General features: G+C 34.1%; 1 protein-coding gene across 3 annotated transcripts in view; it reads right to left on the reverse strand.

The window, feature by feature from the left end:
• Nucleotides 1–22,348, reverse strand: part of LOC110028942 (ultraviolet-B receptor UVR8) — a 70,444-nt gene extending 48,096 nt beyond the window's left edge. For 2 of the 3 annotated variants that reach the window (XM_020731014.1, XM_020731017.1), the window contains exons 1-4: nt 22,060–22,348; nt 18,983–19,059; nt 13,646–13,742; nt 3,044–3,103 (exon numbers count right to left, since the gene is read on the reverse strand). In XM_020731014.1, coding sequence (XP_020586673.1) covers nt 3,044–3,103; nt 13,646–13,742; nt 18,983–19,059; nt 22,060–22,324 — 499 coding nt within the window. In that variant the 5' untranslated portion in view covers nt 22,325–22,348. The remainder of the gene's footprint in view (nt 1–3,043; nt 3,104–13,645; nt 13,743–18,982; nt 19,060–22,059) is intronic. The other variant, XM_020731016.1, reaches the window with a different exon arrangement.
• Nucleotides 22,349–22,607: the final 259 nt, after the last annotated feature.

Genomic DNA, 22,607 nt, shown 5'->3' on the forward strand with positions numbered 1-22,607 from the left:
TGTCGTCCCTAGGCAAAGTCGACGTGCTGGACGCGCCGGTGCAGTCCGTTTTGTCATCCGGGGTCGCTCGGACGACGTCGACAATCGGGTTAAAAACGCGTCGAAATTCAAATTTCACAAAATTTCAACCCGCGATCGATCGTCTCAAAAGATTTACTCGAGCCCTCGACGAATAACAGTGCAAGCGATGCGAATCATGGTGATCAGACGCGTCGACTCTCCGAATTGCGAAGTTTATGCGTGCGGGAGTGCGAATTGTGCAGAAGGTCACCCTAAGGCTCAAAACGTCCTATAAGGATCCCTTTTGGGTTCCTCATGTTGGTTTCATCCTTCTAAGTGTTAGAAGTCGATACCACACACGTGAAACCACAAAAGAGTACAAAAGCGGGTTGAATTTTTTTAAAATAAGGTGGGTCCCATTTCTAAGGTTCTAAGATAGTCGAAAGGAGATCCCTAAGGTTAAGGAGGTCGAAAGGAGATCCCTAAGGTTAGATCCTAAACCCTAAGAGGAAGACTAGACCTCGCTAAAAATGAGGTCAACAAGGCTCTAACATCATTTGAAGGAATTGAAGAGCAAATGTGAAGGAAATGAAAATGGTGAAGGAACTGAATTGAAACTTTTGTTTGTTTGCTTGGTTGAAAGAAAATTGAGAGAATTATTTTATATTTCTTGTTTGATTGACAAAAATTTTGAGTTTTCCTCAGTCTGCGGTGAGAACAGGTTAACTACATCAAATCACCAACTAATCATATTCCTATTGTTCAATAAAAACTTCACATATCCTAGGTTAAAAGCTAAAAGCATTTACCTATTAATTACACCGGAACCAAACACCAACTATGAAATTGTTTAGATAAATGCAATAACATTCCCTTCAATTCCATCAGATCAAGTGATACCGGAACTAGTAGGGAAAATAGCGGAAACACACAAAGCAAAGTTTTATTAATATAGACATATAGTTACAACACGAGGAAAATAACAGCATCCAAACATAAAACGACACAAGAAAACACCTCTAAGGTGTATTCCAAGGGCGGTGGAGGTTGGCTCGGTGGTTTGGGATGGTTCGCAAGGGTGGTGGCAGCAAGGGAGTGTTGATGCCAGCGAGAGAAAGGTGTAGAATTGCGAGGAAAGCAAGTATAAAGGGCGTGGGTGACCGGTAGCAAGCGGATTGGTGGCTGGAATGTGCTGGACAGCAAGAGCAGCGACTAGAGTGGTTTGGAAAGTAGGTTGGACGGCTGGAAAGTGGGCTAAAGGCAGTAAGGGAAGGCTTGGAGTGGTTGGCGGCTAAGGGGGAGTGGAGGAGACGGGTTAAGGAAGATAAAATGGAGGATGCAGCACCACCTCAAAGTAGGATACAGCCGAAACACCACCAACTCCTTGGATACAGCCCTGCAAAAGGGAAAAGAACTCCACACATGAGATCTGAAAAAAAAACTCAGCAAAGACTGACTCTTACACACAGAGAACAACAATTTATAGAGTTTTACTGGTCAAAGGAAACTTCTACACAAGGTGAAGGGGGTGGGAAGGCAAGAAGAATCTAGAAAAATACTTCCCACAAAAGATAGGTGTGGCAAACTTGCGGAACATCTCCCTCGATCGAGAGAGTTCACAATCACGCCCAGCTTCCGCTCTTGCGAAGCATCACGGGGGTTCTAACCCCACGGGATCAAAGCACCTTGCTTCCTTGGATTGCGTGAACTCACGCCCAGCTTCCGCTCTTGCGAAGCATCACGGGGGTTCTAGCCCCACGGGATCAAAGCACCTTGCTTCCTTGGATTGCGAGAGTTCGCGATCTGCCTCCCACCTTTGCTTCCCGCGAAGCATCGTAATAGTTCGTGGGATTTCAGCCCCACGTGTTCGCCCTGCCACAGGGGCGTTGTTAGCGCCCCATGTCATCAAGCATACCCTAAATGTTGGTGTTTGTAGGTTTGGCAAAATGGTTGTTCGTTTCTAGCTAATGTTCAAAAAGCCTCACGTCATTCTACTCAATAACATATAAAAGCGTAAATTGATATGTCAATTTAAAAACAAATTCAAATTTTAAATGTTTGGCAAATCTGGAGTACCTCATGAAAGTGTCCAAAAAAGCTGCACAACTAGAAACCTAAAAGCTTACAAATGAACTAGGTCTTAGCTAAGTGGTTTACACCCTAGCTCACAACCATGAGGTCATATTCCTCATACTATTGCATGTTTCTTGGAAAATATCAATTGTATATTTTTGTAAGTTCTTGTTCAATAAATTTGTCACCTTCAGTGATTCTTCTTAAAAGTACCTTGTTTAAGTTTCTATCCTTGAAATAATATATATATACATAGAAATTAGGAAGCCCACAAAAATGTCCAAAGCGCCTTAAAACTACCACATATAGCACTTTAGATTAACAATAGCCTACAAGAAGGGTTGAAAAATAAAAAAAAACAGTAAAGAGCCAGAAGTGAACATCATATGCCCTAGCACTGCATTCCAAACAAATGGGTTTGTCAATGTTCTCCATTAGCCACCACAGGAACTCAGCTTCAATTTTGGTCACAATCTTTTATTCACAAAAAAGTAGCATCAACAAAGTATCATTGCTTTAAGTAAAGCTGTCTAATATGTCATCCATCCATCATTACCATAACCATACGTCAAGGCAAAAGGACACAAACCAATAAAACTGAAGAAGCATTAAGAATTAATAAATTTATTTGTTACAAAAACATGCTATGTATAAGAATCTCACATAGCATAATATTACATTTATTTAATTTTACATCCAGAAGAAGTTACTCTGCTAAAACTTGCATTTAATCATGTTTTATATCCCTGTTTAGTGAAGCTTAAATTCTGAGTGGTGCAAGGTGGTGTTGGTTTGGGGGAGAAGCAGCCTGGAAAAGAATCTGATCATTGAATCCTCAATAGATAATTTTATACAGGATGCTCGTGAACGCTGTCAAGTGTATGAATAGTAGAAAATTTTCTAACATGGAGAAAATGAAAAAGTAGTAGAAAACAAGCGGAAATATATTCAGGGTAGGCAAGAAGATTACTCTTTCCAAGGCCAAGCTGTCCACAGGAGTTCTTTCCCCAGACGAAGAGTTTGCCATCCTCTTGAAAAGCATGTAAAACAACAATAAAAAGCCTATAAGGTTCTTCCATTAATAATCAATAAATTCCAGCAATAATAGAACTGAATAAATGAATAAATGAACAGGCAAGAAACTGAAACAGAAAGGTCAAAAAAGTTAATTTCAGGACGAGCATAATCAAGATTAAAACTCAACCAAGCAGACAGGTAGAAAACTTCAAGAATGATCATGTGATCACATAAAGATGATTTTGAACAAAAAACAATAACCCAGGAACAACACTCCTTAGTAGTGTCGGGGTGTGTGAGAGAGATTGCCGGATATTTAGTATATCAAATTATTAGTATTTACTGTTTTTAGTACCGTCTAGTATTGATATGTCAGCATTCTTGTTTCCTTCTTTTATTATGAGAGTTATGGCTAATATTATTGTTTTCCCAATATGAAAGCCACCCTTCAGTATTCAACTTCTAATAATTTTTGTATGAAATTGAAGTGGAATAATAATTTTTCCCCTCCAAAAAAACTACATGGTATTGGAGACATAATATGATAGCCTTGGGATTTCTCCGTTTTTTCGGCTCAGGTTCGTTCCAACTTCCTCGACATCATCCTCCTCTTCCTGTGATGATTCCTCGTCGTCATTGCCTTCTTATAGCAACGGACTTGATCGAGTCGAGCACATTCAGACTTCGTCGAGTTTTCTTCTACTACGAAAGACACTATTGTCGGCCGTTAAAATTCCCTTTCTTCCTCTTTTGAAAAATATAAAATGTAGTTTTGATTTAATTATATATATATATATATATATATATAAGAAATCCCAAAGGCTAATATATTAAAAAGAAATAAGGATACATAAAGATTGTGTGGAAGGGCCCAAGCATGGCACCCTTCCCCCACATAACCATCACATACAAAAGGTTCCAAAAAAAGGAAAAAATACAGAAAAAAAACAAAAAATGCCAAAAAATGTAGTATCAGGTAGCTAGAGAGTGACCCATCAGGTAGCTAGAGAGTAGGTAGCTAGAGAGTGACCCAATTTTCCTTTGTCTCTACCTCTAGTTCTAGGAAAGGAGCCAGATAATAAATTGGTAAGATGAGTGACATTGCCAATAGTGACCAAAATATCATCCAATAAGTTTCCAGCTCAACTCGGCCTCCAGTCTTCTTCTTCCTCCTGGAAGAGACCTGTCATTCTTCATCTAAAGATTGACTCACATGATCAGTGGATTGGTCTAAAATGTGTCGGACAAGTGTAGGATGTTGAACATTAGAAGTAACCGCTTGTTGTACCAGATGATCTTTGATTGAATCAAAGAAGCACTCTCGTGTGTCTTGGCATGTAAGTGAGTCTTCTTCAATAACAGTAAGTGGTATAAGCACTTTTGGATCTGTACCTGTAGTATGATATTCTTCATCAGGAACTGCGATGTTGGGTAAAGGATCGATTCCTTTCTTTTCAGCAGGGATGGTAGGTGGCTGATCTTTAGCGATATCCAAAACCTGTCATGTGATAGCTCTCTCCAGATGGAACAGATATGTCCAGAGTAGTGAGATTAGATCCATCCTTATTCACTTCATCATTAGATTTCAAATTAGAATAAAACTTATGACATTTATCAAGTGTATGCCCAAACATCTTACAATGAGAACTGTAAGGCGGTTTATTCTCCATGACGATTTGTTGTCAATATCCATTATTAGTTGTGTCCAACCAGACTTCAGTAACATCAGGTATATCTTTTCACAAGTATTCTGGCCACAGAAGGTCTGGTTAGGTTGAAAGTTTGTAGATCTAGCTTCATAGGGTCCCCAAGTATGACCCCAATAGAGTAAAGAACCTGATGATGAAAAAGTGCAGCTTGAGACCTGGTAGACTGAACCATACCGGTACAATAAGAGGTTCATGATTAGGGTCAAAATCAGGAGACCACTTGAGTAGCTTCATTGATTTACCAGCAATGCTGAGATATTTTTTAGAAAAAATCCGAGTGTAGTTTTCAACCACGGTTAATTAAATCAATACATGTCTCCCATCCAAGAGCCCCACTTTCCACTTTCCTGCTAATTTGAAATCATCAAAACTTTTCCTAATAACTTTCATAGGTGGGTGCCCCCACTGAAATTTTTCAATAAGAGCAAACTTGAATTTGTCAGTCAGGGTTGAAATTTCTAACTCGGAGAAAAAGAGTGTTGTTTTCTCATTTTTCCTGCTTGCATTCTTAATAAATGGGCAGTCACCTGTAGTATTTTAAAAAATATGAAATCCATAGGTCCCACCTCCATATGAGTCATTATTCATGATATGTCGATAATCGTTTTCGTAAACAAGTGTAGATTGTGGTCGCCACAGTGGCTCTTCATAACGACATTCGACGGCATCCTTCATGCAGTGACATTGACTTCAATAGGGCTAATAAAAATCATTCACATGTCCCTACTGAAGCATATTAATATCGTCTAAGACCATCTTTATCATAGACTCAAAGTGATTTACCTGAGACTTGCACCCAATATGAGAAAGGTGTATGGGAGTTAATAGACTTGAGAGAGCGAATTATAGATGTCATTCTTGGTGGTTGAATGAAGCAATTGTATGTTTCTTTGTTATTACTTTATTTGCAATGTGTTGTGAAAATGTTTATTGTATTAATAGTTTATGCAACAATGTACATTTTTGAGTCTCAATGTAGCGAAATTTTATTTCAATATTTTTGCATGTATTTTTTTCTCATTTGGATGGCCTATGAGGCAACTATAGGTATAAAATGTAAGGTAAGTTTTTATTGCATGTTTTAATTTTTATTTTGGAGGTCTATGATGAGATATCCGATGTTATGTGTTCTTCTGGATGGCTTATATGTTGTTATTGATTCTTGACACGAATGAATCCCAATGAAGACAGCCAAGCTCCTCTCATTTTACAACCCTATGACTTTTGAGGTTTTTTTGGAATGTCTTTTTGGTAATATATATATATGACACATACGAGCTCGATATTATGTGGTTTAAAGACAATCAATGATCTTTTTTTAAGGTCAATTGTTTTCTTGTAGTGACAAATTTGTAGGTTTATACTTTGTTCCCTGATACCTCACAGTTTCATAAAATTTGAACTAAATATTTCTACTATTCTTCATTACTGATATTACCTTTAAAGGTTTGTGCTTTGTGGTTTTGAACCTTCAGAAAAGATGAGCTTGAGAATTTCTGGTACCTCCAGAGTATTGTACTGATATTATGGATTATAATATTCTCAGCTTGATTCGCGACAGTCGCATAGCTATGGAAGATAATTTTATAGGTGTATAGGAAATAGAACAGAGAACTGTATCTTTTTTAGGTGGGCAGAACGGTTCGAGTATTCCACCGCTGATAGTAATCAAGCGTGGACGTGGAGAGTTTCGTTGGAGTGATTATCTCGTGACATTAATCAACTGTATTTTAAAAATAATATTATGATATTATTAATTATTATTTTAATAATCCTATTTTTAATTTTAATAATTGTGTTAATCACTATTTTGTGAGGTGTCGGCTTTTATTTTGTAACATTCAAATTGGATATTTGTTTTCAAGTATGAAATGTGCTACCAGGATTGGTTTTGTTATAAACAACACTATACTACAGTTACAAGGGCATAAAGGTCATTTGTTCATAAACTGTTGCAACGCAGCAGCTGCAAAATTGTAAAAAACAAACAGACGGTCAGCTTCTCCGTAGCAATTTCGGCACAACTGCTACACAATAGTTTTTTAATAAATTGCAGTTGCCCCAAAAAGACCCAAAGTCTCCACTTCTTGTTAACTACTACTGAAAGGATAACTAATAGTGTTCAGTTTGGTAAATTGTGTGAAAATCTTCTGATAGCCAAGGTCATAGGCTTGAGTGAAACATTTGCAACAAGTCTGGCTTTAAATGTCAAAATACCACCATCTACTTTGTATTTGATGTTGACACCCATTTGCATCCAACTGGTTTTTTATTCTAAGGAAGCAGTAAGAATTTGTGTATATCATTATGCTTTAGTGTTCAAATCTCATCTTCAATTATTTTCCTCCATTTGAATTTTAAAGGGCTTCATGAATGAATTTAAGAATCTACATAATATCAAGGTTAGATACAAATGTTCTATAGGTTGAGAATAGCTTCTCATAAGCTGCATACTCCTAATTGGGTATCAAATACAGTTTTTCTTGTCATCAACACCATAGGAAAATGGGAAAACTCATGAGTACAAGACTTCTCCTCGCACAAAATTTCAAGTAAATGTGAACTCTGGTTTTGATTGAAGCAGTTTTATCTTTGCAAGTTGTCTTCCACCTGCTCAAAGTTCTTCTTCTTTGTGTACACACGAAGTTCTTTGTCATGGACTTCAAGTTGGGTTGGACATTCTCGCAAGGATAGGAGGGTTAGGTGGAAGAGGAGTATGAGAGTTAGATGCAAAAGAAATAAGTTGTAAATTCGTGCAGATGTCCTCAAGTGCATCCCAAAATTGTTGAACTCTCCCTCTAAGCATTAGGTTTGGGATCGTACAGTTGATTTTCAAAAAATGTGAAATCCATGAAGTTGTATTTTTTGGTAAAAAGAGAGTAGCACTTGTAGCCTTTTTTGTTAGAGGCATGCCCAAGAAAAATATATTTGGTAAATTTGGGATCAAATTTTGTGTGATTTAGGAAATAGATGTGAATAAAAAAAACACTCGAAGATTTTAAGTGGTATAGTGGAAAAGTAAGCTCTGATCTAAGAAAAGGTAACCATCAAAATATGAAGTGGTGTTTTGAAATTAAGTACTCGGCTAGGCATTCGATTGATATATTGTGGTAAGAACTGATTCCCCCAAAATTATTTTGCAACTTGATGGGACATCATAATTGAGCGGGATAACACAAAGAGATGAATATTCTTTTTCTCAGGTATACAATTTTGTTGTGGGTTATCAATAAATGAACTCACATAGATAATTCGATTTTTTGAATATAGAACTAAACGATGGAATTGAAATGGTCTGGAATTGAGATTGAATCATGTAATGGAATATTAATCTTTGAGATTTCTCCTTTATTAGAAATACTCAAATAGTGCTAGTGTGATCGTTGATAAATGAGACAAACAATCAAGCTCTACTTGGAGTTTTCAAAGGTCTCCAAATATCACTGTGGTTAATGAAAAAAAAAGGGTGTGAAGGTTTGTAACGAATCATGAGATATTTATTCCTAGCATGTCTAACAATTTGACAAATCTCACATTGATAAAAACTAAATTGTTTATTGATAAATAAATGAGCATAGAACTTAACAACATACTTGAAATTAAAATGACCAAGACAACAATATCATAACCTGACTTACTTTTCAACAGACATAAACTAAACAGACTTAGAAATGCAATGTAAATATGGAGGTGGGACCATTTATATGTTTAAAGATAGACTTTTCTTGAGTAGTTATAAGTTTTGATGTATTTTAGCATTGTCCATTACATTCCTAGGCTCCACCAAAAATTCACAAGAATTTGCAAATAATTTAATTATACATTTACATTGGTATTCTGGTAAGAGTCGCACTAGAAATGGTGTTGGTGTAATTATAGATAAGAGTTTGAAAGATAATGTTGTAAAAATTAATAGAGATAGAATTATAGATAGAATTATAGCCCTTAAGATCATCATTGATACTAAGATTTTTAAAATTATAAGTGCTTATGCTCCTCAAATAGGTATGGATACAGGGTCTAAAGATAAATTTTCGAATGACTTAGAAGACTTAATACAAAAAATAACTCTTGAAGAAAGAATTTTTATTAAAGGAGATTTAAATGGACAAGTCGGTTGAGTGGTAGAAGACTTCAGAAATACTCATGGTGGCTACGGTTTTGGAGTAACTAATGAAGAATGTACAATTATTTTAGATTTTGCTTTAGCGTATGATTTTGTTATTACTAATATTTTATTCAAGAAAAGAAATGAGCATCTTATTACTTATAAGAGTGGGTCTAATAAAACACAACTTGATCATTTTCTTATGAGAAGAAGAGATCGTCACGATTGTAAAGATTGTAAGGTCATTCCAAGTGAAAATTTAAGCACCCAACATCATTTATTAGTTCTAGATTTTAAGATTAAGAGTTGTAAAATAAAGAATATTATAACTCATTGTCGTAGAATTAGATGGAGAAACTTAAAAGACACAAATAAAATTATTTTTATGAGTAAAATTCAAGATTTCAAAATTTAGGATATTCATGAAGAAGCAAATGTTATGTGGGACAAAGTAATAAACACCATTAAACAAGTAGCAAAAGATATGCTTGGAGAATCAAAAAAAAAAATTTTATAAATAAAAATAGTTGGTGTTGGAATAATAATGTGCAAAAAAAGATAAAATATATGTGCAAGAAAAGAAAAAATATAAGAAGTTATGTTATAAAAATTGGTTTAAATATAAAAGCTTAGAGAACTAGGAAAAATATCAAACGGCCCGTAGCGAGTCTAAAAGAATAATCTGTGATGCTAAAAATTCTGCTTTTAATGATCTTTATAATAGATTTAATACTAAAGATGGTGAAAAAAATATGTATAAACTAGCCAAACAAAGAGAAAAAAAAAAGTAAATATTTAACTCAAGTAAAGTGTATTAAAGATGAAAATCAAAAAGTACTTTTCTTAGACAAAGATATTCAACATAGGTAGGTGAGTTACTTTGATAAACTTTTTAATGAAGTTTCTGAAAATACGATCGACCTTAATGATCTTAATAATGTGAATAATAATAAAACATTTCATTTTTACCATCGCATTAGTTAAAAAGAAGTTGATGAGTCTTTAAAGAAAACCAAGGGTGGAAAGTTTGTAGGACCTGATGATATCTCAATTGAAGTGTCAATTGAAGTGTGGAAATATTTGCTTACTAAACTCTTTAATATTATTTTAAAAACTAAAAAGATGCCTGAGGAGTGGAGGAAGTGCCAAACTAAAAAGATGTAAGATGCTTGAGGAGTGGAGGAAGAGTATTTTGGTCCCCATTTTTAAGAATAAAGGGTATGCACAAGAGTGTGCAAATTATAGAGGAACTAAGTTGATGTGTCCTACTTTAAAGTTGTGGAGAGGGTAATTGAACATAGGTTAAGACGCATCACAAAGATTTCTCATAATCAATTTGGATTTATGTCGGGCAGGTCTACTATGGAAGCTATACATTTATTGAGATGTTTGATGGAGAAGTTTAGAGATAATAAGGAGAATCTACATTTGATTTTTATTTATTTAGAAAAAGCTTAAAGCCCTTATCTTTTTGCTTTAGTTATGGATGGTCTTACTGGACATCTACAGGAGGATGTACCTTGGTGTATGCTTTTTGCTGATGATATCCTTATCGTGGATAAAACGAGAGAAAAAGCCCAGAAAAAACTTGAATTATAGAGGTCTACATTGGAGTCTAAAGGCCTTCGTTTAAGTAGAATTAAAACTGAATACATGGAATGTAATTTTAGTAGTAATAGCTCTAGTGACAGAACTGTGACTTTGGGTGATCAAATTATTAAAATGTGTGAATGATTTAGATATCTTGGGTCCGTTGTTCAAAGCGATGGTGATATAGATGGGGATGTTAATAGCAGAATTTAAGTTGGTTGGTTGAAGTGGAGAAATGTTTCGGGCCTTTTGTGTAATAGAAAAGTATCGCTTAGACTGAAAGGAAAATTTTATAAGACGGCGGTGAGACCTGCAATGCTCTATGGCGCTGAATGTTAACCTTTAAAAGAGAAGCATAATAATAAGTTAAGTGTTGTCGAAATGAAAATGATTAAGTGGATGAGTGGCTTTACACTTAGATACAAAATGCAAAATGAATATATTCGTGATAGGGTTGGTGTGGCACCTGTGACGGACAAAATTAGAGAAAGTTTTCTTAGATGGTTTGGTCACATTAAACGTCGACCATCTGGTGATCCGATTAGGAGAGTAGAGAGTAGATGTTAGGAGAGTAGATGTTTTAGATTCAACTTGTGTTAAAAAAGGCAGAGGTAGACCTAGGAAGACTTTGACTTATTGTATTAAAAATGATCTAGAACTAAATGAAAATATGACACTAAATAGAACGCAATGGAGAAAAAGGATTCATGTAGCCGACCCCACGTAGTGGGATTAAGGCTTTGCTGTTGTTGTTGTTGTATACATTTCATATCATGAATATGTTCATTGATTGAAATCAAATTGAAGTCCAACTGTGGAACATATAAAACAGAGAAAAAAATAATATCTTGAAATAGCTCCACATCTTCTTTCCCAATATTTTTTTAATTTGATCCATCTATAAGTCTGACTGATCTAGATGTAGAAATCTCTTGTAGAGTATTGATATCACTGGTCGTATGATCAGAGGCTCCTGAATCTATGAATCAAGATTTAAATCTCTCATTACTGGAAATATAGGAGACGGATATATTACATTGGTGTGTCACAAGGTTGGTGTATTATTATGAATTACCTCCAAGAAATTTCTTCAGTACTTCAAGTTGTTCCTTGGTGAATGATTGAGCCAATCTTTCAAATGTGGTAGCAGCATTAGCCTTTTCTCTTAATCTATCCTTCTGTGTTCATGTTTCAAATTTGTTGGCTTTCCATTAAGTTTTCAACATTTGTCTTTGAGATATCCAATCTTCTTGCAATAGTCACATGTGAGTGATTATGCTTGAACTTTAAGTCATGGGAAGAATTATGGCTATGCCTTGGCTTCCATGTGCGGTAGTTGGAGTCAGAGATCTCAAGAAATTTGCCCTCTCTCGTGAGATGTTCCTCTTTCTCTTTACCACAAATGTACATAAACATATCTTGGGACAATTGAAGGAAGTCATGGTCATTGAGTTTAGGATTTGTGATAAAGTTGGAAAATTCAAAAATCATCGGAAGAAAATTCTTGGTTTATGATTCAGGATTAATCTCTAGAGTAGAACTTGACATCGTCATCCCATACTTAGTCATACATTCTATGTGTATTTAGAAATGGTGCTAATTGCAAAAAGAGAGTTGATTGTCACTTCTGCAAGTAGAGGAACGGTTGTTGAAGAAAAAGAAAAATTTTGGCGACTGATATTGCTTGTTGCCACTGGTGTGCTTGCAACCACGCTACTTTTTGCCTTTGTTGTTGTTGATGCTGCAAAACAAGAGAATTTCGGCTAAAAAGGTGTCTGAGGGGAGAATCCGCAGGAGGAGGATCCGTTGCTAGGAAGCTTCCGGCTGCAAAAATTGAATAGATGAGATCCTATAGGGAGAATTTCAGTGCTAGGAAGAAAAGGTGGGGCTCTGGAGAAGGGTCTGCGGATCGGCTAAAGGGATTTCTGTAGAGGAGGGCCTGTAGCAGGAGGATTTTGTCTATAAGGAGAGTTCTGGTGGCAAAGAACAGGAAAGGGCCTGCAAGGAAACTGGCGGCTGCGGAAAACAAGAATCGAGAAAGGCCGACATAATATGGTTGTCGCAGGGACAACAGAAGAAGTCCGACAAGGAGGGATAGGAGAGTCGGCAAATGAGGGATGTCGCATAATTCAGACAAAGCCAAATGTGGCTTCATACAAAGAAAACGGGCTAACCAGACGAGCATCTGAAGCAGCTGAGCGATCCAGACGAGCAAACAACATGGACGAGTACTCCCTACAAGTAGACGACGTGGTCGAACATTTAAGACGAGCGATCCTGACGAGTAGATGACGTCGTCGAGTGATCCAGACAAAGTCGAAGCCGAATGATGAACATTGTCCTAATCCCATCGCAGCCCAACCGAATCTTTGATATCATGTGAAAAGTAAGTTTGGAGAGAAAAAAATACTTCATCTCATTATTTGCATTTAGGATACATATATATAGAAAAATCATTCCCTCCTAATTTACAAACCTACCAAATATATCTAATTTAAATTAGAAAAAGAAAAAATTCTGGAATAAAAAATAAAGAAACAAAAAATGAGAAGGAAATAAAACTAATCAAGAGGTTGCCAAGTTTGACTCCATTCAAATCTTACATTATTTTTTAAGTGGCCATCCGGCGCACCATGGGAAGGAGCCGAAACTTCTCAATTTTCCACAAAAACAAAAAACAGAACATAAATATGACATGTAAATGAGATACTAGGTCACCCTAAACCAAATGTAGCCAACCTATGCACCCTCAATAGGAACAAAAGAAAAAGAAATTTAAACAACTTAAAAATAGCTATGAAAGGGAAAGAAAATCAATAACTTTTGGTAAATTGAGAATCGGTTAGTATCACAAAAAATGCTGACCACCCAAACAATGTCCATGAAAAGCTTTCATATTTCATTGCAAATTGAAACAGAGAAAATAATTGAGAAATCATATGTTTCATAAGGAAGCTGGAATCACTAATAATAATGAAGTTCAGGTTCTTTATAAACGCTAAGGTATCAGCTTCCAAAGTTTAGCCAAGATATTTTGGACTTCAAAATAATTTAAAACCATGTTCAGTTTTATAAAAGCTAACACACTGAGGTTTAAACCAAAATAAGGAATATTATAGATTCGCGCTAGAAACAAGAATAGTTACACCTGTGTCTGTGCCCTCACCAGTGACAGCAGCAGAATGGTGGTAACCAGCAGATATCTGTACAACTTTATCAGCCAACCCAGAAATATGGAAAGGTTCCTGCAAAAATGGTTGAGGAAAAAGCATCAGAGACAAATAGCTGATAATGTACATTAGGGCGACATTAAAGTTGAATAAGATTACCTAAATTCAAAAAAGACATGGATAACGCAAATACATTTAATATAAGTTAGGCCATTTCAACTTCCATCTTTTTTTTTTTTTTTTTTTCTCTTATCCTGATGTCAGAATTTACAGACAAGCAGTGCTGGTTAGAATACAAATAGAAACAGTTCAAACGTTGCTCTGCTGAAGGTTGCGCAGCTAAAAAAAGTTGAAAGTGAATTCTCTTATCCATGTTTCAACATGATAAAATTAAGAATGGATTAACTAAAACCATTATTTAGTAACAATATTCAGAATAAAAGTAATCAGGTTCATTATTTTAGTAATAACATTCAAATTAACAATAGCCAAATTTATAAACGTAGGATTTATTGTCAATTTGCAATAATTTTAAGTCAATCATAAAACCTAGAGAATATTTGAAGCCAAATATGGGACCACAAGATAATTTTCCTTTTTTCCCTTTGACAAGGAGCATTTATGGTTGGAAGCAAATGGTAGAAAGTGGCACTGACGCAGGAGTGAGCCGCGCGACTACTGCGAATGCGGGAGATAGGGAGATTGGCCAATCAATCCAATTTTTTTTTTCTTTATTTCCTATCATCCTTGACTCCTTTTAAGTCATCTTATATATGTGTGTTGTATTAAGGTTTAGAAGCCAATTTTATGTGTTTTGTATCACGAAAGTCGTCGACGACTCTTCCTCCCTGCAAGGGTTGTATTCTCAGGTCTAATTGGTGCTTTGGTTGTATCTTGGTCTCCACACCAACTTCTACGCAACCCTACCTTCGTTGTCGCCATCATCTTTCCAAGCTGCAGCTACCCGGACAACTTTTTGTAGTTGTCTTCCCTGAAGTTCCCCGCCTCCCAGCAGCCATCCATCCTCTCACCTTGCCACCGCCTCCAAAAAAGGCGCCCTCCCCCTTCCAACCTGATGTCGTCATCCAGAACCCTCGATTCTCCCATTACACCTTGTTGTGGCACCCCAAACAGGCCGCACTCTTGAAGTTGTTGCTCTGGACCGACCTCATTTTTGTTGTCGTCGTGTTGTGCAACCTTCCTGCATCAATCCCTATAGCTTGCTTGCAGCCCGGACCATTGAAAACCAGTGTCATGCGGTTTTCTACTTGCCAGCTGCCTCGTTTGCCACTCCGCCACCATCCAAGCCTTTGATGACCACTACCACCACCCCCAAATCCAACCCTAGTTTGAGTGTTTGTGTCATGTGTGTTGTTATTTCAGATTTTCGGGTGTCTTGCTATTGTATTTTCCCTTTCAACTATGTTGGTTGTAATCGTCTATTTGTTTTCCCTATTGTGGTTTAGGTTAACTCTTGTATCAACCACTTTTCTCTTCTAGAAGTAGGATTTGAAGTAACCATTTCAATGAAAACTACAAGGTCATCTAATAGATAGTGGCAAATCCGTCCTTCCATTTGAATTACTTTCATATAAAACATTTATTATTTTACATTATATTTCATAACCCAAATAAAATTATCTAACTATATACGACATGCATAAATTTCTATTATACAACAATATACATACATGTGTGAAGCGCACAAACACATAAATTAACGTGCTTTTAGTTTTACAAAATTTTCTTTCCACAGCTAACAAACATCTATGCTATATATATGCATAAGTGAGTAAACAAAAAACAATTACACATGCATACATGCAGAATTTAAATATGAAGATAAAATGCATGTAATATCATAAAAATTATACACTATATTAATATATTTCACCACCATGTTGTCATAAGCAAAGCATACATTTTTATTTTATTAGAATAAACCATAAATAAGTTTAAAGTACGAACTAGAAAACATACATATATGCGGGAGAGAGCTTGGACATGTACACACACTAAACTAAGATATGTTTTTATAGCCTTAGAGATGACTAGAGATGACAAGTCCTACTATTCCATGTGTGGCACATCCTATATGTGCTCAAGCATAAATATGTCTTATACTACCTTATATAGATGTGTATATGTATGCACGATTATACAAAAAAAAGTAAAAAGTTTATATATTATAATATTATCTTTCATCATCAAGTTATTCATAGCATATATTATAACCATAATAAATATTTTTTCTTTAATAAACAACAGATAAAATATATAAGCGAACGAGTGTGCACGCATGTGACGACAAGTTTTAACCACTAATCTGCATGAGTGGCACATATTGCAATATGTGCACGAGGATAAATATCTATTATAGTACATTATATATGTGCGTATGCACACGTGTGCACACCCATGCGCGATTATATAAAAAAGGTATGCATCCACATATAAAAATAAAAATATGTAAATAAATAAAATATATGCAAATATCATTTTAAAAATTATAATAAAATATTTCTTCAAGTTCAGCAAAAGATATACTATAAACAAGATATGATTTTCATGACAATAAATTATAAGCATAAAGTATAAACACAGGCATGCGTGTATATACAAATAGAAAGAGAGAGAAAATAAAGGTCAAATAGCCCAAGTGATGAAAATGATAAGCATTCAACCATCAACATGCAGGATTCAATGACCGCCACATCATAAGCCTAAGTGCAACATATTTTATTTAAAAAATATGAGTATTTTATTAAATATTCAATATTATTTTATATATACCATTACTTTTAAAGTCAAATACAGCATGAAACAATATTTAACTTGAAAATTATAACAATTTTATTACATATTAAACTATCACATCATTTTAAAAAAAAAAATTATCTATAATTTAAAAAGTATAACAATTTTATTAAAAACATGACAATCACATTATATGTTTTTTATATACTATCATATCATATACATTATTGTGCTTGCATTTGAATTTAAATTAAAATTTTATTCATGTAAGTTAAACGCATACCCATAAATTCATGACAACACTTTTTTATTCAAACGATAAATTATTAGCTATATTATATTTACTTTAAATTTATATTTATAGATATTTATGTCTTAACTTAAATTTATTTGCTCAACCTTTAACTAGATAACGAAAGCTGAGAAAAGCACAGGTACTAATTTAACTTTATTTTTAATATTTTTGTTATTCTAGGCAATATAGGGGGCGTTGACAAAGACAATTAAACTCATACCTATTTTACCATCTATTACAAATTTTTAATGGCTAAAATTCAAACTAGCTAAAACCTATAGAAAAAGATATATCTTCGCCTTTTAACGACTAATTCATTCAAAATTTGTGATAAATAGAGAAAGATGTGTGAAAATAATCTAATGTATGTGATGTATCTTTGCTGCTTAAATGCCTTTCAGTATTATTTTCTCTTTTTTTTTTTCTTTAAGTCATACCATCTAATGCAAATTAAAAACCCCAAGGTATTTCAAAAGTTTATTTTATTTTGTGGGGGCAAATATTTATGCTTGAAGTATGTGGAATTTAATATAAAAATCAAAGTTTATTTATTTATTTTTTTTATTGATAGGTTTTGAGACAAAATACAATTCTCATCCATGTCTGAGAGAATTTTTGTAATGACTACATGACTAGAGAGTTCATTCAATTCTTATCGATCGAAAGAGCTAGCTTCGAAACCTTGTTTGAAGTTTTTGGGATTCAAAGCACCCAATAGTTAGTATTCACTTTTCAACACATGTTAAGTACTCAGATTGAACACTTTCATAATGAAACTTGGTTCAACTCACTTCTTATCAAATAATCAAGTTAATCATAAATTTTGTAACTCAATTTTATGTCGCCTCCATGCAATTAATCAATCTTGATAGCATACTTTATCTCAATATGAATGGACTATTACAGGATAAATATCTTATTGGCATTTTAGATTGATTGGTATGCATGAAAAAAATTATTTTTTCATATTTCAATTTAGACTTTATTTTTGCTTTACAAACCTAGTTGTGTCCAAATTAGCAACAGATCAATCTTCTATGACTTCTTCTTTAGTAAAAAATTTGAAGGCCATAATAGATATAAAAATGTGTTGCCTAATAATATGGAAGCAAATAAACCTCCAATGCCCATTTGGGAAAACAAAAGACATTCAAAATCATGATTAATTAAAAATTTTAACAAAAGATGTCATTAGAGGGTAATTCCATTAAACATGCAAGAAAGTTTCCCACAAGCATGGTGCCACTAATATTCATTAAATTATAATTGCTGTATTTTAAATTGTCTGCATGGAAGTGTTACGAGGCAGTGAAGATGGTCGGAACTGAAAATGCTTCCCTTCAATATTTTGGTATTTTCTTTATGTCAATAAAGCTAGAAGGCTGATAGGAACAGAGACAAATTTCACAGAAATATGCGGGCAAATAAAATTCTTTCCTTCACTAACGCAAAACAACACATCTTAAATGCATAAAAGATACGCACCTACAATTCGAGAGATAGGCAATATCTCTCAAACCCTAACACTAGCACCTACAATTCGAGAGGTAGACAATCTCTCCCAAAATCCTAACCCTAATACTAATGACAATGATCTCATCATGCACCAACCCTAACCTATTAAGCTCTATTTATACCAAACAATCATAAAGAACAAAAGACTAAACTGGCTGTAGACAACAGATGCGTGTTCTAGCAAATGTCATGAAACAAAGCATGATTTCACCGTAGAAAAGTAGAATTGCCTCAATAACTATCATAATGATGCAAGCCATGATTAAAGTTTCGGAGATTTAAGACATTGAAATCAATCTATCATTCTGGTTAGTTGTGAAGTGCCAAAAATGGTTAGAGAATTGAGGCAAATGTTAATCAGCTCTACAAAATGTGAACCACAAATAAATAAAAAGGAAAAAAATGTCAAGTAATTGCAATATTGTTAAAAAGGATGAGCAACTTACAAGACTCCAAGAATGCTTAGCACAACGTTCACATCCCATACGAATAAATTCAAAGGTAAATAAAGACAATAACCAAAATCCCAACAGAAACAGTAATGGTCCCATAAAAATCAATTTCTCTAGTGAATTTGAAATCAGATCTTGCAATTAAATAAGCAGAACTGCAGTAACATACCAAGATTAAGCAAATAATAAAATAAAGATGCAGCAAGCAACCAAAAAAACGTCAAAATTTAAATTAAAAATGCATCTAGATGGTAAAAAAAGCTCAGAAAGCCATGAAATATTAAACAAAAACCTACTGGGACATGCGTCTTTGCAGTTGTTGTTCCTAATTGTCCAAAGTTGTTCAAACCAGTAGCATAAACTCGACCACTTTCTGTCAATTGAAGAAAATAAATGTCATAATAAATGCCAACAGCGTGCTTCATCAAAAATTTAGAAAAACGATCATTCAAACCAATATTAGCACTAATAGCAACAGAAACACGAGCAAGAAAAAATGTCCAGCCCGAGCCTTAATATGACCTTTGTCATTATCATGAGCCATTTCCCGACAATTTGTAATCGGCATTATGAATCATCTTTTAAAATTAATTTTATCAAGTGTCGTAGTTGCCGTTAACCCAAGTTTTTAAAATGTGTTAGAAATAACCATAGCCCCAAATTGCATGAAACGCACAAGCTCTTGCAGCCACAAAATCACCGAAACGTTTGACCAGCTGACAACGATAGTTATCTGGTAAAAATAAGTGGTTTCCCTCCCCTTCTTGAACTATGACAGTTACAATAAATAGCAATTTTATCAGAGATTTACAGATAAATTTTAGGAAATTAATTAGGCATGACATAAATGAGGATCTCAAGATGAATGCATGACAAAACTTAGAAGGATATTGTGAGAATTGATTATGCTTAAGAGACAATGATAGCAATACCTATTAGAGATAGTGATGAAAAATACAAGTTATAGGGGATATCTTGAAAGATGAACAATAAAAGAGATGCACGCATTAATGAGAAAGATATGGAAAGAAAATAGCCGATCAAAGGTGGTGTGGTTATAAAGTATCAAAAAAAAAAGTAATGAATTAGAGATAAGACCTAGTAGCCATCACAGGAATAGAGAAATAGTATTCAATATTCATATAAATGATCTCAAATAATTTGGATGGTCTAATCATGGCGATAAACAATGAATTATTTCACCCAATTATGGTCACAATTTCATGTAATATGAGATGCTTACTTTCAATCATAAGTACTGAACATTGTTTTTGGTCAAAAGAACCTTTTTGATTGATTATTTTTCCATTTTTCTTTTTTATTACTCATTAATTATTAAGGGTGAATTGGTCATATTTTTTAAAATTAAGCATTTTTACAGTAATCATAGTCGGTAGTACTATTAATATTGATATCAAATATTAATATCATTAAAACAACATATAAAATAATAAAAATTTACTGGATGTTCTTGTTAATTAAAATAAGATCCGGAAATTTTTAAAAAATAATCTCAATTGTTCTTTAATAACATATAGAGTTCCATTATCTGAAAATAATAAATATGTATTTGTTAAAATAAAATAATAAAAAATAATAATGACAGATTTATTAACTTTAATATTAACAATGACAACATTTTTTTATACAAAATATAATTATTTCTTATAATTTTTTTTCATTTAAAGTATCAATAAAAATAAGAAAATCTTACAATTATTTAAACATTTTGATAATATTTCCCCTTTTTTAAACTACATTTCAATGAATTCTATGTTTCTAAGAAAAAATATGTCGATGAAAATAGCCTATTTTAAAAATAAATATATCAACATATATTTTATATTTTTATATTAAAACTCTAACAAAAATATGTATTAAAACCGTCAATACATGTCCCTGTCTCGTATGAGAAATGTAAAGATCATTTTTAAAACCTAAAATTTGTGCCCCTTTCAGAAAAATTTCAGGATCAGCTCTTCGTGAAGAAACTTTTAAGGGATTCTTGAAATGTAAGATATGAGCATCTTTTATTTTCTAAGCGAAAAGATTGTCTTCAATTACATAACTGCTTCAGCGCTCATGATGCATAAATTGATTTAACTAACAATGCTAACTTAGAAATGGCAATGTGATCAAATCTTAAGCAGCATACAACAGCAACATAGCACTACATACAAACTGACACACGAGTACAAAATGCTAGTTAGATAGGGATATAGGAGAGTAAACATTTCAAAAATGGGCATAAAATGAAAGAATGATTCTGGATGTAAATCACGAACAAGAAATTACAATTGTTTTGAATGCGCTTGATACAACCAATTGTCGCATTAAGGGGTTGTCTAGTAATGGATGAAGTAAGATTGAACTTAAATCTTTCCCGGCATAAAAAAAAAAAAAAAGACAACCTTTAAATCCTGGATTTAGGGACCGTTTGGGATCACTTTTATTTTATTTTTTTTATATATTTTTTGATTTGATACAAGACATGTTTGGCATGTACAATTAAGAAAATATTTGTTTTAAAAACATTTAAAACATATTTTGAATGCTTTCAAAAATAGTTTAACTTCTTTATAGAGATAGAAATAAAAATATGTAAAAAAAACTCACTAAACAAACATGTTTTTAAATATAAAAGAAAGAAATAACAAAAAACAAAATTAATCCCAAAGAAGTCATTATTAAATTCATTTTTTTCTCATTTTTTCCCAATTTTGCCTTAAATCCGGAAGTTACTAAATCTTGTTGTAGGCAGAATTTAAAAAACCCATATTTACAGGATTTCTTAAATCCATTACCAAAGGCTCAAAAAGTGCGATGAAGTAAAACAGATATAACTTGGAATAGGAAAATATTCATTCTGATGAGATGCGAGTTTTTTTTTTCCCTCTTTCTTTTTGCATGGATCCGGGTTCATCCTTCGAATAATTTAAAACTTGTTCATGATTGATGGAAACTTAAGGCTCCCCATTAAGATAGGCCAAAGAATATGCGCCGCCCAGTAAAGGTCTTTCAGATATCAGAATGGCAGTTGTACAAATGAAATAGAAAAACTGATTACCATTAGGAAAAAACGGTGCTCATAAATAGAAAATTCTCTGATATCAGCTACTTTCTAGAGCTCCTATGCGTGGCATCAATAATGCGCATCTCTTCACTAATCAGCACCTCATTCAATAACAACCTTAGTTTGACAAAATCTAAGCAAACTAAAAGAAAATAAACAATTGTGGCCCTAATTCCCAACGATTACGAATATAACATTTCGAAGGTAAATTGAAGTTAGCAATATCGACGTGATAATCCTATGTCAATCGATCTAGAAGAAAATTGAACAACGAAAACATATAAGGGAAAAATGGACCACCAGTCAAGAAGAGCGTGTGAGCACCACCACAGGAAATGGCTATCGGAGGGTCGTCCTCGAAAAAGGGGCACATAGTAGGCTTCCACTTAGACTCCAAGTTCCCAAGCCCTAGCCTGCCGAAATCGCCATTGCCCCATAAAGCCGCGAACCTTCGCGTGGAACTCGATAGCTGCCGCAGTGAAATTCCGGCCGGCGATACAGACTGTGCAACGCCACCGATGCCAATGGTTCGGAAAATGCTCCGTCTCCACATCGTCCACAACATCCAATGCCAAGTCAAATTCGATGAAATTATGGAGCCGTCCATTATTTATAATCTGCTGATAAGCAGATTATTCTGATAATTTGATAATCTGCAGATTATCAGAATAATCTAGCTTGTTGTTTGGGGCAGCTTATTCAGACCAACTTATTGGTGGTTAAATGACATTCATGCCCCTGTTTGAATCAAAACTGTTTGGGGCAGCTTATTCAGAATAGCTTATTGTTGGAAAAGAAACATATAGTGCAGAAACATACGATAATCACAGATTTTTTCTAAAAGATAC

The sequence above is a fragment of the Phalaenopsis equestris genome, unplaced genomic scaffold (genome assembly GCF_001263595.1).
Source record: "Phalaenopsis equestris unplaced genomic scaffold, ASM126359v1 Scaffold000540, whole genome shotgun sequence".
In the NCBI taxonomy this organism is placed as follows: Eukaryota; Viridiplantae; Streptophyta; class Magnoliopsida; order Asparagales; family Orchidaceae; genus Phalaenopsis; species Phalaenopsis equestris.